General features: G+C 51.2%; 4 protein-coding genes across 4 annotated transcripts; 3 read left to right on the top strand and 1 right to left on the bottom strand.

Moving 5' to 3' along the window:
• Positions 1-305: 305 nt before the first annotated feature.
• Positions 306-1364, top strand: N7473_001066 (uncharacterized protein; the record flags this gene model as incomplete). Its single annotated transcript, XM_057147006.1, has 1 exon — positions 306-1364. The coding sequence occupies one exon, from the start codon at positions 306-308 to the stop codon at positions 1362-1364; it is 1059 nt and encodes a 352-aa protein (XP_057014892.1).
• Positions 1365-2029: 665 nt separating this feature from the next.
• Positions 2030-3877, top strand: N7473_001065 (nitrogen permease regulating protein NPR2; the record flags this gene model as incomplete). The annotated part of the gene is made up of 4 exons (XM_057147005.1): positions 2030-2072; positions 2135-2563; positions 2620-2756; positions 2810-3877. 4 exons carry the CDS (start codon positions 2030-2032, stop codon positions 3875-3877), a joined length of 1677 nt encoding a protein of 558 aa, XP_057014891.1.
• A 2002-nt stretch (positions 3878-5879) lies between these two features.
• Positions 5880-12183, top strand: N7473_001064 (Pfs domain protein; the record flags this gene model as incomplete). The annotated part of the gene is made up of 4 exons (XM_057147004.1): positions 5880-8359; positions 8416-9086; positions 9146-9820; positions 9872-12183. The coding sequence occupies 4 exons, from the start codon at positions 5880-5882 to the stop codon at positions 12181-12183; spliced, it is 6138 nt and encodes a 2045-aa protein (XP_057014890.1).
• A 476-nt stretch (positions 12184-12659) lies between these two features.
• Positions 12660-14794, bottom strand: N7473_001063 (histone acetyltransferase NGG1; the record flags this gene model as incomplete). Its single annotated transcript, XM_057147003.1, has 3 exons — positions 12660-13631; positions 13686-14155; positions 14266-14794. 3 exons carry the CDS (start codon positions 14792-14794, stop codon positions 12660-12662), a joined length of 1971 nt encoding a protein of 656 aa, XP_057014889.1.
• Between the last annotated feature and the right edge of the window lie 757 nt (positions 14795-15551).

The raw sequence follows: 15551 nt of genomic DNA, 5'->3' as shown, positions 1-15551 counted from the left end.
CTTGTCCTTCGTTATCTCCGTAATCTCCTCTCTTCAGTCTTCCTTTTCCGCCCGTGAATTGCGCTCTATGACTTGTTTGTCCCCCACCAGTGTCTAGACCGCCCCACTGTTGGGAGCTGTCAAGATCCCTAAACAATTAGGGAATTCCATTAACAACAAGGAGGGGGCGACTCGCCTGAGCGCCTGAGTCGTTTCAGTTTCACACCTGCAGCTGGGTAACTGGCCAGCAGACTATTCTCGATTCTTTTCTCCTTCACCTATTTCATCCCTATCTAACCCTCTTCTCCCTCACCTTCGCCTTCACCATGCGGAAGCCATCGCTTACTGGGATTGTGTACGAGACGCTCTTCCCTCGGCAGCGCTCTACTGACCCGGGGTCCTTTGCCTCACACATTACTCGCAACCTAGTTCCAGAGGTGCGAATTGAAACAAATGCCTTTTATGGACCCCTCGACTGCATTGAAGCCCAATATCCGGGCCTGGATTATGCCTATGCTCCCCACCGCCTCAGACTGGGCCGCTTCCCGTGGCACCGCCGCCTGTTCCGCGCATTCGACGAACTCAAGCTGACTGAAGAGGAGATTTCGGGGATATGTTGCTGGGAGGGCACCAAGTCGGCGCGCCAGCGCTATGAAATGGAGGAGGGCATCACGGTGCGGGACACGACCGGCGATACTACCCGCGTTGCGACACCGACACCTCCGCCCGCAGTGAGGATCCATCCTGACTTCTACACCTTGACTGAGGAATCCGAGGAAGATGAAGAAGATTACTTTGACATGATGGTTGAGACCGGGAGTGATGACACCGTGCGCGCGAGTAGTTCGCGTACCTCCAGTGCTCTGGCCGACTACCGCCCCTCGTTCGGCGAGGACGAGTACAGCGATGAGGAAGTGGAGAGCTGTGGCCTGGCTCTCAACAATCGTCTGTTGGCTGCAACAGCCGCACGAGCCCAAGGTGCCAATGTGCCCGTTGATGCGGACTATGAACAGTGGCTGAAAGATGCCAACGAGCGCGGCGGCTACGACTGGATGGTGGCGGCAATTCGCGCCAACCAGCCATTGAACAATCCCGAGGCAGCGATCTCATCGCCCTCTAGCCCGATCGTTGATGATTCCGAACCACGAGACCAGGCAAGTGAGGTAGATGAAGCTATTCGATCTGCTAGTCTTGCGGCTGCAATGCGTGCGGCTGAATCTCGATACCCGCTACGATATCCAGATCCGCCTGAGATCACAGACTTTACACACATGGCCACACCTCGACGGAGTCCGAACTGGCGCCAGTTCCCGGCAGAGGATGATACGGATTGTCCGATCACCTCCCAACCCCAGACAGCTCGCACTTCCAACGCAGCACGCTGATCACGGGCGTACTTTTCTCCTTTCGATATGACTGACTTTAAAAAGCGACTCGACATGACCACACGGACTGCATTTAATGGCGCATTTCTCCTCGATTTTTTTTTTTCGCATTCTTATCTCTGAAATGGACTGGATCCTTTCCGGATATCATTACTCAATGCTCTAGTTATCCATATGTGTCGCTTTCTCTCACAGTTCTCCCCCAAAGCCTTTAAGATGGAAGACTCATTTCTGCATGGGCAGATCTTTTAATACCCCCTCTTTACATCATTCTGATGGTCGCTGATTCCGTCGAATTCTTGTTTTATTCTAAGACGTCTTGTTAAGGAATTCTATTTTAAACTCTTATCTATGTTGGTTTCAGAAAGAAGCATTGCGTAGTTGAAGTCAGTAAATCGCTTACCTGTGGTGCTCCGCGGTAACCCCGAAGCTCTGGCGGTGGGCCCGCCGATAAGCACTTTTGACCCTCCCGTCGCAGCTCCGAGTTCACCACGAACCTCAAACTGGGACTGCGGAGGCCACACTTTGTTTCTTTGCTCCTCAGTCACACTCAAAAGCACGAAACATGGATCGCTAAAGACCCTTCAGATCACTGGCTCCGTTGAATTCGCTCCGCTAGCTGCCTCTCGCACAACCCATCCCTTGGATACGGCATTCGCTTCACGATGATCAAGGCAATCTTCTACAGCAAATTCGACACCCAGGAGGGTCAGACTACAATCCCTCAGCACATATGATTCCAGAGAATTGCTGACAGAAATCTATTTCAGGCCCCAAGGTTGTCCATCAAGTCCCCGACGGTGCCATCGTCCCCTCATCCACCGCGCCCGCGCAACCCCTCTTCCTGACCTTCTCCGACGTCTCGTTCTTCGTGATCCCCCGCCAGGAGCTCTGTGGCAACCTGCTGCAGGTTTGCACAAATGGCTACCGTATCCTAGGCTATCCGATTTGCATGAAATCAGACCGCTATTCTCGCAATGAGTTCATATTCAATTTCTGCATTGTCCTGGCCGAAGAGGAGGACTTCAGCCAGTATAAGAGCGTGGTACAGAAGCTAGCAGACTTGATGCATGCATTGGAGGAGCAGAATGGGTTCCTGTCAAGAGACTTTTCCAAGACTGGCGAGGGGAAGGTGTATAGTCTTTGTGAGATGTTGATGGAAGATTTGAACAATTATTGCGAGTGCATGATTCCGATAGGTGAGTGGAGGCTTTTTGGTTTGGATCGTGATGCGATGATGCTGACAGTAACTCAGATGAGCTCAATACTCTGAACATCAAATTGTTCCCCATATATCCCTCACCACCGCCAGTCAAGGCGTGGCAGGTACCTTTATTCACAGTGCGGTACCAGGCTTTCATGGACGAGAATTGGGATCTGTCCCTACAGCGGGTATTTCGAGAACTATCGAAAAGGGAACCGAATATATCAGCTAATTCTAGCAGATTGTTCCACATATCAATGGTGTCAACAGCGTCCGGATCATCTCCATCCTTGCAGATACCGACTTTTCCCTCACATGCCGAGCAATCCGACATTTACTATACTATGGTTGTTTGTTTCTCTTGGATATCTTCTCATTTTCAGCCATCTACGCACCAACAGCACAATTCAGCCTCACCATTGGCTCAGACGAAGCCATGCAGCTCGAATGCGCACGCTACGTGAATACACGATTCGCACCACACCGGCCGATCGGCCCTCATACACCTCTCCCGCCCCAGATAGTACCGGTAGCAGCAGCAACCAGTGGCGGCAGTACAGGTGGTGCCGGACCACTATCAAGCCCGCTTACTGATCCTGCTCCAAGTCTATCCCGCGACGAGTCCCGCTTCGACGCAGAAGAGATATGGCCCTTGCTGGGCGATCCAGAAGACGTACCACACAGTGGCCGCAAAGTCCCCGACATACCCGAGAACAACAGCATCCCTGCCGGCCAGGGGCCTCGAGTAGTGGATGGTGTAGGCATCGTCGAACTCTACGCAGCCCTGAAACAGGGCCAGAGTGTGAAACAGTGGTACTCCCAGCACAACCGCGAGCTTGCCAACATCGATATTCGTCGCTTCATTACCTTCGGTGTAATTAAGGGCTTCCTCTACCGTGTCCACAAATACGCCTGCGCAACCGGTCAGCCAGCGCCGACCCCGCGCTCATCATCTGTGGCCCCCATAACTGCATCGGCAGGGCCGTCCTCTCGTGCCACGACTGGGAATAATACTCCTTACGCGGCATCTAGCGTCGGCGAGGACGCTCCTATTCACGCCCGTCGGGATGGCAGTCGTGAGCGTGCCGCATCCTTTCATAGTGGAAGCCGCGGTGGTATTGGGTCAGGCAGTGCACCCTCGGGGGTGTTTGAAGACGAGGAGGACGAGATTGATGATCGGACGCTGTCAAAGTTTCTGGACGGCACGCACAGCTTCGACCAGATTTGTACAGAACTGGAGATTAGCGAGCGCGAACTGACGGTTCGATTGAAGAGGTACCCCGGGGAGGTGTTAATCCTCCATCGGTGAGGCTGTTCATAGGAATGGTTGATCGAGCGTGTTTTCTGGATAGTTTTGAGTCGTTCATAGTTCATAGATACCCCTATTCTTCGCTTCGAGTCCTCACTCCTCAGAGCCGCATATGCTTATTATTAGTCGCGTTGGATCCGTGGCGCAGCACGGCCTCGGGCCGCAACGTGGATCGAGTGGACCACAGCACAGAGCCCCGCAGTTGATGCACCTTGTTGCAGAAGAGGGTAAGCAGCGCAAGCATACCTATCACCTGCCTTTGGCTCCGTCCCGACTCTCTCCCATTCCAACTCTACCTCATCCTTTGATACTACAGTTCAATATCGCTCCATGATGGCTCTCCTATGATCAGACCACATCATGTCTGACCCTGGCGGTACCTACAACCCCCTCCCCCGCAAACCCGGCGCGGGCGTACCTCCGAACGCACCAATACTATCCGCCATCCGCACGCGGTTTGAGGACATTGACCATCAGTCCTATCAAAATGCTCACCGTGTGTTTCCTGAGCTTCCCGGAGAAAGATCTGCTACTTTGTCGCAGGTTTACGCTTCGCCCGGAACACCGGCAATAGATATTGTTTTTGTGCATGGTCTCAATGGCGACCCCTACAAGACATGGACAACTATGTCCGGCTGCTTCTGGCCAAGGGATCTTTTGCCAAAGATGCTCAGCCCGATCCTTCACAGGGTTCTCAACTATAGATATGATACGAATGGGGCCAACGATATTAGTGGTCACGCGCGGAATTTGGCAGAGGTTTTGGCGAACGACAGAAAAGTACGTGATCCCAGTTCCATATCCTCCTCTGCATGAGCTGGTAAATGAACTATTTGCATGCTGGAGTCATTGCTTCGACCCTCAATGTGTTGTTATCTTTCTGGTATTTCAATGCTCGGACACGCGAGGTAGCGCAGAGCAAGAGCTGAACGTGGGTTTATCAGGCACGAACCTGTCTTGACCGACCGATCATCTTTGTCTGCCACTCACTCGGTGGAATAGTCGTCAAACAGGCACTGATTCACAGCCACGAACTGGCTACTGACAACTATGTTCAATCTAACTTCGTGTCGACTACCGGGATCATCTTTCTCGGCATGCCGAGCCGTGAAGACGATCTCGCCAATTGGGGCTCTATGTTGCGGAGCCTCAATTCAGCCATTCTATTTAAGAAGTTTGCAGAAGAGCCCCCACTCCTGGCCGATTCGCTTTCTGGCAGCAGTGCGGTTCTGCAACGAATCAATCGCCGTTTTGAAGAGATAAAGGGGAATTTTCGTATTATCTCCTTCTACGAGGCTCGCTCTACGCAGAGAACAGAGACTGTATCCATATCCACAGGTTCTTCTATACCCATGAGTCCTAGCATATGCGCGAGTGCTGCCATACCCGAAGGTGTTACCATATCCACAGGTGCCCCCTCAAGCCAAGGGCTTCTCAAACCATCGGACTCCGCAAATGAGCGAGGTAAAAAAAGGTCCCGGCTTGGGACTAACCTTTTGAAAAAGCTGGGACTTAAGACTGATAAAAAGGAGCCTGAGATCTCGTCAAGTCGCGAGGAGACGCTGTACGAGTACCATACCGTCAAGACCACATTCACCGTGGATGGAGTATCGGTGCCACCGGATTATCTCCCAGGCACAGAGTCAATTGGTATTCACGTAAACCATACCGATATTTGCAAGTTTCACGACGCAGATTCCCCCCGGCTACAAGGCCGTGGCGGAGGCTCTCCTTCAATGCTCACTACATGCTTCCCGTACTATCGCGGCTCGGGGAGGCCATGGTAGAGGGGCTCGTGCTCTTGGGGTGTCTCTAGGGAAATCTCCTGGTATGTGCGCTGGAGAGCACCCAATACATTGCTTGCGTACTGTTCAGACGATCCACCTGATCGCTGGGTACATGCCTACATAATCGGGACTTACCCTAATACCCTTCATAAGTAGGAACCCGTGAGCCAGATCTGGCTACAAGCTCGCCGCAGGATGCCTCGTTTATAACGACCATGAGGAGAAGTCTCTTCTCGGTGAGCAATATCCACTGCGCTTCGTGCGTGGCCTATGTCACCGAGGTCCTCTCTGAGGTCCCCGAGGTCCAAGACATCGATGTGTCACTCTTGACACATGAAGTGCGTGTGTCTCATGGGATCTCTGTGCAATCCGAAGACTTGGCGTCTGCTCTCATCCATGCCGCCTTCGAAGTTTATCGTGTCGCAACCTATGATGACCGGGGAGCCATCATTTACGAGGTCGATACCACCTCTTGGAATGACATCAAAGAAAGGCTACAGAATAGTCGAGAGAATAGACATATTGCCAACTGTGACGCTTGCCAGAAAGAAGAAGCTCAGCAATTCCCTCGCAACTCCACTCGTGAGCCAGATCTGGCTCCAAGCTCAGCAATGAGCAAGGTCCAGCAGCTTTTTGTCGCCCCTCTAGCTTTCCGTCCTAATACGGTCTTTGTTGGCATGCAGGTAGAGCTAGAAACTCTACATAGCCGCTTATTTCAGTCCAAAGATCAAGGTTATGATAACAGGTCTGTTCTGATTAGTGGTATTCAGGGATCTGGTAAGACACATTTGGCGCTGCAATACGCCTTCACCTATCGCGAGTCTTACCCGGGTGGGATATTCTGGGTCTGTTCTAGCTCTTACGAATCGGCATGCGATGGCTTCAAACAGATCGCTCAAACAGCTGGACTACTTGGATTTACTGACGCTGAGAATTCCGAAGACTCTGAAGTTCAACGGTCTCGGTGTGTTTCTGCTGTCCTGGAGTGGCTTGCAACGCGGGAAGATTGGCTTTTAGTCTTCGATGGGATTGAACTTGAGGAGGACGATGATGATGCAAGAGTCAATTTCAAACGCCTTATACCAAGGAGTCCAAAAGGAAGAATTATCTATACATCGACAGATGGCACTGGGCCACTCCTTCCCCAACCATATTGCATATGGCTCGGCCCACTGCAGGTTGAGGATGCTTGCAAACTTCTTTACGAGACTCTCGGCATAGACACGCCAACGGAGGAGCAAGTTCGTCGGGCAACCACGCTCGTGGAACGCTGCGAAAGTTTACCACTGGCTATTCACGCACTGGGCCGCCAAATTAAGGCGCAGGGCACGTCAATCGAGACTTTCGATCTGAATGATAAAACGGATAGACTTGGGATTGGAGTCTTCCACTCGATCGTGAATGAGATGTACCGCTTGCAGAAGCGCCAAGCCTTGAACTTACTTCATCTATTATCTTTTTTGGACTGCCACACTCCAGTGCGCCTCATTGAGTTCGGATGCGAGGCACTGACAGCACCTGATTCTGCCGATATTTTGACCAGTCCCCGAGCTGGAGAGGCTCCTGATCTTGGTACCACGATAGCAACTTTGCTCACTTATGCGTTGGTTGAGCGAACGAATGATACCGAATTGCCTCGCTCCAGCCCGTACTCTGAGAGAAATGTGCCTCAGTTCTCGGAGTATGCGTTAGCAAAAGCCTCAGGGAATGCTGGCCTGGATGACCTAGATGGCCTCCTCTCCATTGAACGGGAAATATTAGGACTTGATGTCCTTCGAACTCACGATGTTGTGCAAAATTTCTGCAGAGAGGACGTGAGACTGAAAGATATCAGTCAGTTGGAGGAGCTACAGCAAAAGGAAACAATCGGGAAAGATCAAGTTGGATTCTACGATACGTGGCTGATTCTGACACAGGGCTTTCTCATCAAGTCCTACGATACCGCCCAGAAAACTTCGGATACGCTTCAAGGTCGTCCTCTTGGTCTTCGTGATCTTCGGGAGTATGCCACCCATATCGCAAATTTGACCCAGCTGTTTGAAGAGAGGAACAGGAGGAGCTCAAAGCCTACGCCATGGTATATATCAAAGGCTCAATTGAGCTTGCGACACCTCAGCAGAAATATACGTCTCGAGCTCGAGCTATTACGTACAGCCCCATTACTGAAACCTACCGGCAGACAAGCCTCTATATTTGAGAAACTCCCTACGCTAAGCTCGGGGACCACCACACCACGGGATGACTTTGATGCCATCGACTTTGTGATGACTGAAAGGTCCGTTGAAGGGCATGTTCGGTCTGTCGTGGAACATGAACTCGATGTTACAATAGGGTCGGAGTCTCAGTATGTGTCTGATCGAGTATTTTCTGCGGGTCCACATTCTACTCTGGATACCCGAACAGCCCCAACCGCTCCTACGGTTCCAACTTCTGCAGACCCGGAAACAGAGGATTCACGAACAGTATATTCTGATACTCTTACCATGGACGGCTCGATCAAAGAGGCTTATGTCAACGAACTCGCTCATGAGCTTTTCAAAGCTGTTTCCACTTTCCGACTAGACTCCACATCTATGAGGCGTGTCGCTGATGCTATGCCTGGCTGCCTAAAAGCATTTTCATCAAGACTTGGGTGTACTACTTCGTCCGAACAGATCCAGCGAGATGTGACTGTGTTCATTCACAAATACAGACAGTAAGTTTGAGAAGGAATTTCTATAGTATTTTGCCAGCTGACTTTCTTCATAATAGTGAAATAGCCGGTGCATTCAATAACTCACTGGAGGATTCATCCACAGGCACAGGGTCCGCAGCCGACGAAGACATGCCACTGAATGATAAAATGAAACTCTGGTTGAGCCACTATGGGGACTCCATTGATGATACTCCATTCCACTGGGACCTCGAAGATGGCGAGGCTGGCCCTGCTGATATCCTCACACTTCTGCTCCCGATAATCGAGATCGGCGAAGAATCAAATCCCGATGCTTATCCTGTCATGCCGGGGCTTCAAAAATACCGCGAGTGTGTTCTCGAAACCCCGGCGTATGACTGGCTTATTGGTGATATTCAGAGACACTGTCTTCTCGAACCCTCTACTCCAGATGTAATGGCAGACATTGGCAGTGCAATCCTGCAGGGTCTGCCTTCACAGCTCCGATTTAGCAGACGAGAATCGGTGCCTTCTTACAAAATGACATATACTCTGGATTGGGACTTGGTCTCATTCATAGAGGATCAGGAATATAGCAAGGATAATGCCGAAGCACTCCCTTTGGTCATCACGCTCACCGGTTCTCGGGAAGCAGTCCAGGCACTGACTTGCTCACAATATCTGCATCAGACATGGCCGGCATCTGCGGGAGCGATGCTCAACGTACTGCAAGCTCTGCTAAAAAATAGACCCGCGGAAAAGGCTACCGGTACGCTATATCGTGTCCCTGAGTGAAATCGATTTTCTTGCCTGCTAACTGGCCTTTAGGCAACCTGCCCGATGGTACAAATCTTGTTGCTTCGTTTGTTTCCTCTGATACTTCGAATATTTCCAAGGTAACTTTTGAAGTGACGGGCTCTGCCTACTCAATCGCTGAGATCGGAGAGCAACTCTGCTGGCTTGGGTCGGCTCTTCGTTCTTCGCCCTACCCTGATCAAGTCGCATATTGCCAACCTCAAGTTGGTAAGCTGAGGGTAGTCAACGATGAGGGCCAGAGTGGCAAGAAGCAACAAGCTACCGAGTTCACCACACACATCTCCTTTGCAGTCAAGGAGAAGACAGTTGCCTCTGGAGTTCACGGGGAGTGCTGGCACAATCTCTTTCGAAGCGGTGCGATCGTAGAGGGCTTCCCAATATCTCGACGACCTGAAGTAGGTGCGGTGCAGGGACTTGAAATTCCCCTTCCAATGATGGCTCGCCTTGCACAGGCAAATAGTGTGAACACCTTCTTGGGCAGTGCAATCCTCAAAGGTTTCTCTGCTATGCTCATCCCCACCGAGAATCATGAAGAGGTGATTGTGTGGCACTTGGTGCATAACAAGAACGGCGATCGAATCTCGTTCCTCGATAGTACAGTGGTTCCTGTTGAGGGAGTGTCAGCTTCGCAGCTATCACAGGCACGCCACATTCTGGGATGGTGTTCAAATGCAAGACATCTTGCAGGTATGTACTATTCAAATCTCGAAATAATTCTCCTACTAACATGGCCTCCAGGAACGCGAGATGCAGCGTATGCCATATCAGGCTCCCATCTTCCAAGGCTACGAGAGGATGGGCTTCTCAGCCAGGCATTCATCTATAATGGGCAGATGATCAAAGGCGGCGCGCCATTCTTGGTGGGGTACAAGGACACCCCTGTTCATGTTTCTAGAGGTGGCTATCTCAGGAAACTCAAATGGATCATCCAAAAGTCCGTGGTCCTCTGGGACGAAGAGGCAAAGCGAGGGTGGTTACTAAACGGAGCAAGCGCCCTTTTACATCTCGTGCGCGCTTCCATAATGCATGACACCACAGGGCCTTTCAGTTCAGAGTGTCTATTCAAGTGGGAGAGTCTGGAAGAGGCAACGATTGATTCAAAAAGCACATCTGAATTCTCCATTGCAGTGCTTTTGAATCACAAAAATCGGGCTCTGCCGATCTACGAAGGCAAAGACGACCATGTCAAATTCGAAGATCGAGTTGAACACTTCTTGAACATCCTTGAGCAGATATTTGATTATCAGGTCCATGCTGCTGGGCCAGATGGCAGTGGATACAGTTCCAAGGGCATTCCCCGGGCACACTTCGAAGGCTGGGACTTCCATGACCTCGCCACTGAATTAGACTCACTCCATCCACGACTCGCGACTTTTGCAGCAAAAGGAAAAGCTTGGGTTGATTTCACTCGTTCAATTCACGCAATCAATCTTCTGGGTCGCGATTTTGGCGAGATTCTGGCGCCATCAAACATTTCTTGTCCCCACTGGGCTTCGCTTCCCAAAGATCAGTACTATCTGGCAGCAGGGATCTCTGACCTGAAGATGGTCCTGGAATATACGGGGGACCTGACGACAAATCCCATACGTCTGAGCGAGAATCTTGTGTGGCACAACTCGGAGATGGTCTTTGAGTCCTGTGGTTGCGCTTACGGCACTGGAGATCACGCCGATATTACACAGGTGATCTTGCCAGTCTCATTGTCAGCTGAGTCAGTGGGGTTTATTGATGCTGTCAACTTGGCACACGATGGGGCAGTAGTCTTTGGATATAATCGCAACTTCCAGTGGCGATGGGGTGATACTGGAGATCCTGAAAAGGACGAACTGTCAAGCGACGAACAAGATCAGCTTACCCCAACATGTGAAATCGAAAACACCAACAGCAATACGATTTCAGTTGGCTCTGAGAGTGATGTCCTTGACGTATCGAGCTCGCAAATCCGTTCGACGTCAACGGATATCACCATTGACAGTACAGTCGCTGCAACTGAACCTGTTCACCCGAGACCTCTAGTTCGATCATACACCAAGTGGCAACTAGAAACACTTAAGCCCGAGGACTACGCTGTTGGAATTGTGTGCGCGCTCCCGTTGGAACTCTTGGCTGTTCGCGCTTTATTCGACCAAACCCACCCGGATCTTCCCCTATCTCCAGCGGATTCAAATCATTACGCCTTGGGGAGTATGGGGCGACACAAAATTGTTGCTGCCTGTCTTCCGGATGGAGAGTACGGCACAAACTCTGCCGCTGACGTTGCATCCAATTTGCGAAGAAGTTTTCCTTACGTTAAGTTTTGCCTATTGGTAGGCATCGGAGGTGGTGTTCCATCGTCTAGGAACGACATTCGCCTCGGCGACGTCGTGGTGAGCAAGCCGATCGGTATGAGTCCCGGTGTGATTCAGTACGACATGGGAAAGGCCCTCGAGAATGGCGAGTTCGAGCAATCCGGGTTCCTCCAGCCACCTCCTCGACTTGTAATGACTGCACTCAGCAGTTTGAAATCAGATCCCCATCTTCCGCAAGCCCCTCTTCAAGAATACATTCAAGAAATCGCAGCTTGCAGAAAGGAGTATCGATACCCAGGACCAGAAGCCGATCGTCTATTTTCAAGCCATTACGCGCACAATTCCAAGCACGCCACCTGCGATCCCTGCAGTGCAACCTATCTTACGAAACGGCCAAGTCGAGCAGATCATCTTCCCCAAATCCACTATGGTCTCATTGCATCAGGCAATCGAGTCATGAAAGACGCAAAACTCCGTGACAGGTGGAGCATGGAGAGGAACGTGCTTTGCTTCGAGATGGAGGCAGCGGGTGTCATGAATACTGTGCCTTGTCTTGTCATCAGAGGGATCTGCGATTACTCGGATAGCCATAAGAACAAACGCTTCCAGGAATATGCGGCGGCAACGGCTGCCTCGTATGCCAAGCTCTTGTTGTCTTACATGAAGGATAGCAGTGACTTGGATGGGACGGCGTTCCGTTCAATCAAGGAGGACCAAAGCCTGCTGGGTGTGTTCCGGAGGGCTTTTTCATTTATGGGATGAGGGATTGTTATGATCGCCTGATCGAGCATGGTTCTTACATGATTTATTTCAGTTTAAAGCAAAGGAAATGAGAATAGACTTTGTCAAAACACCAGCATCGGACTAAAATCTACCTAACCACGTAGATATGTCCATGTAAGTATGTATGCGCAGAAAAAGTGATGAAGCCACGCCTGCCCTGTACTGCCGGAAATGTAAACAAGATGAACTCTACTTCTCGAACCCCCAGCGCCGAATCCAAGGCCTTGATTGTGGGAATTCAGCCTTATCGAGTAGAGAGAAAAAAGAGACAAGAAAACCCCCTGACGCCGTGTCCGTCGTACCAGTCGTGTCATACCCAGGTATCATGTGCGCGAAATAAAAAGCAAAAAAGACATGAAAGTCCGATCAGAAATTGAACCAGATGATAGGCGCAGTTGAGACAATGTGGGCGTAATGTTCGTCGTATGAGAAAAGATTTCTAGTGTCAAAAATCTTTACTCCTCGTCCCAAGCTTCCAATTCGGCCTTCTCGTACTCGGCCATGGTAGCGGGATCGAAAATTGTTTCGTTCTCGGACGGAATGGTGGTCTTGATATCCTCGAAGATGGGCAGGAAGGCCTCGTTCCAGCGCTTCCGTCGATCCATGACGATCTTAGCGGCATCACCGACGGCTGGGCGGGAAACGCCTGCAGCAACACCACCAGCACCGGGACGGTGCTTGGCCTGGGAGCCCTTTTTGCTCTTGCCCATGGTACGAGTACGCTTAAGATAAGCTTGCTGGACCTGAGAGTCCAGATCATCTTGGATGGTGGTGAATTCAAGAAGAGCCATGTGCTCCTGGGCAATCTTCAAAATGCGTGCTTTGCGCGCATTGTTGGTGATAATCTGCTTCTTAAGCTCGCCTTGCAGGAGACGCAGGCGCTCCGCTACTTCATCATCGTAATGCGCGTCATAATCGGGGTTGTCATCGGCCCCAAGGAATCCGATGTATCGTAGCTCTGCCTTGGCGCGCTCGTCAAGTTGGGCGTGGTCGAGTTTGGCAACAGAAGTCTTGAAGCCAGTTGGCGAAGCGTCTCGGAAAGTAGTAGCCGCGGGTAGGGGCTTGTTCTCCGAGGAAGATTTGGTCTCCAGGTTGCCATTTGGTTGGTCGATCTCCATCGCATCCCCATTCAGACCATCGGTGGCAGGCAAATCGCCATTAGTGGAGCCATTACTGTCATCGGGAAGAGTGCGGTGTTCATAACGGAGAAGAGAGACTAGGCGACTGAGCAAGGGTCCGATCGAGACTTCGTTGGTTTCGGTCTTGTCGTCAGTCAACTGGTCGATATTGCCGCGACCTTGGTTTAACGGGAGCTGGTCCTTTTCGTCCTGATTGGGGTCATAAGAGACCCCGTCTTCCTCTGCCCAGATCTGACGATAGCTCTTCTTTCCACGACGGGGGATGATGAATGGATTCGAACGGTCGCCCTAGAGTTTTGTGAGAAATGGAGACTCGAGAAACCGAGGAACAAGAAGTCTTACTCTTTCCTTCAGCCACGCGATATCCTCCTCAGTAAGAGCTCGCACATACGGCTCAATCCAAGTCTGGAAAGTGTTGGCGCTGACCTGGTTTGATGGCTTGGCGTTGCTGAAGTCCTTGTCCGGGGGCACACCGGCCATCATGTGGGCGAGATCGCTCTTGGGGAAGCTGGCCACACTGTAGATCTCCTTCTTTTCATCATCCCCCATGTCCGGTGTGATGTCGCGAATGTGGTAGACGGTGGGATCGTCAAATTTGAGCGGGTTGTCGCCAAAGACCTGAATTTGAGGTACAGCTGGCTGGGGTTCGGGCTGGTGAGAGTCCGAGCTAGACCCCGAGTCGGGGGAGCCAGGAGCAGCTGCGCCGTCGGCCCCGGTAGCAGCGCCATTGGGAGACAGCATGGATGGAGGTGAAAGTGAGGAGCTACCGTCGGAGCCTGCGTTCTTTGCGTGCTTGGAAACTGGAGAAGCCGCTGTGGTTGGTTAGTGACGCTGTCAACCCGAAGAAAAGTGGGTGGAGCACTGGGGAGAAAACAAAGTGGAGTGGGAGCTCAGTAGTCGGGCTATGAGTCGCATCACGTACCTCCCTCAACCTTAGTCTCAGCACCATCCTGCCGGGCGAGATCGTGGGCTCCATGGCTCAAGGGCCGTTCCTCTTTCGTGCTTGACCGTTCTTTCCGCTTCTTCAGCTTCGCTTTGTGTACCAAATCATCGTCGTCTTCGGTCTCCCGCTTCAACTTGGCACGTTCGCTAACTTCGCGGTTAATCTCCTGATCATCCATAACTTCCTTCCTCTTCTGAGACATCTCCCGCATCCCGGCATTGCAAGCCTCTCCGCGGGCATCTGCCATGTCACTGAGGCTTTTCAGGTATTCCACAAGGGTCTCCAGGGTCTTCGAATCGGGAATGTTTGGGCCGGCCACGAGGTCGAGTAAATCAGTGTATTGGCCATTGGCCAGATCAATGAGCTTCGTAACATCGTTCTCGAGGTAGCTTGGAATCGGCGGCGCTGCAACAGCAGGGATACCGCCCGCATTTGAGGGGGTTGTGTTGCGACTACGCGCCGGGCGCGCATCGCGACCTTTGCCCTTACTCTTGTAAGCGGAGGGCATTCTGTCGGCTTGGGATGAGGACGATAGCAGGGAAGGATGTCCAGGTCAAGTGTAGCAGACGCGAGACACGGGTGTTGGTATGGAGGTTCTTTCAGATGGCGTCCGTCAAGGTTGGATGACGCATGCTGCACGGGCCTGCAGGGTCAAAATTCACTCAAACGGGAATACAAATTTTCCCAGCTTTGAAGTACCGTGAGCAGTATGATCTAGCGACTTGATGTGAATTGATAAATGAGTAAATCACTGACTGATCTGTTGCGAGGTGCTCCGATCTGGGGGCAGCTTTCCCACGTGATATCACTCGCCCCGGCATCTCGGCCCTACCCTAAATCCGATTCAAGGCGGTGAGCTCCCGTTTCCATGCTGCCGCAGTCCTTCCATCATGTGATTGATATTGGAGATGTCAAATTTACCAGTAATCAGTAGTCCATAGACTTGTTTTATAGGATTGGTTATATGGTAGAGATATATTATGGAGACATAAAGTCCACGCATAGATGCCGTAGAAAATCAGCCTAATAGTAAGGTAGAGTTGTGATTCGTTTGGTGGGCACCTCCCATCACAATATATTTTGAGTAAGGTTCTAGTACGGTCCAGTAGCCCTAACCTGGTGGACAACCCTCCCAAGTCTTGGTTGAATTATCTTTGACCCTCCTACAATACCTATTATTTTCTTGTCTATTCTCTGCCTTTGACGATTAGAATCTATTTGTAGAAAAAGGTGCACCTACTCCGTACATATGGCCTAATAAGATG

The sequence above is a fragment of the Penicillium subrubescens genome, assembly GCF_028828155.1.
Source record: "Penicillium subrubescens strain IBT 31985 chromosome Unknown utg000001l_segment0_segment0, whole genome shotgun sequence".
NCBI classification, from domain to species: domain Eukaryota; kingdom Fungi; phylum Ascomycota; class Eurotiomycetes; order Eurotiales; family Aspergillaceae; genus Penicillium; species Penicillium subrubescens.
Note: the sequence above shows the minus strand (reverse complement) of the source record. Positions and strands in the feature narration are given on the sequence as shown.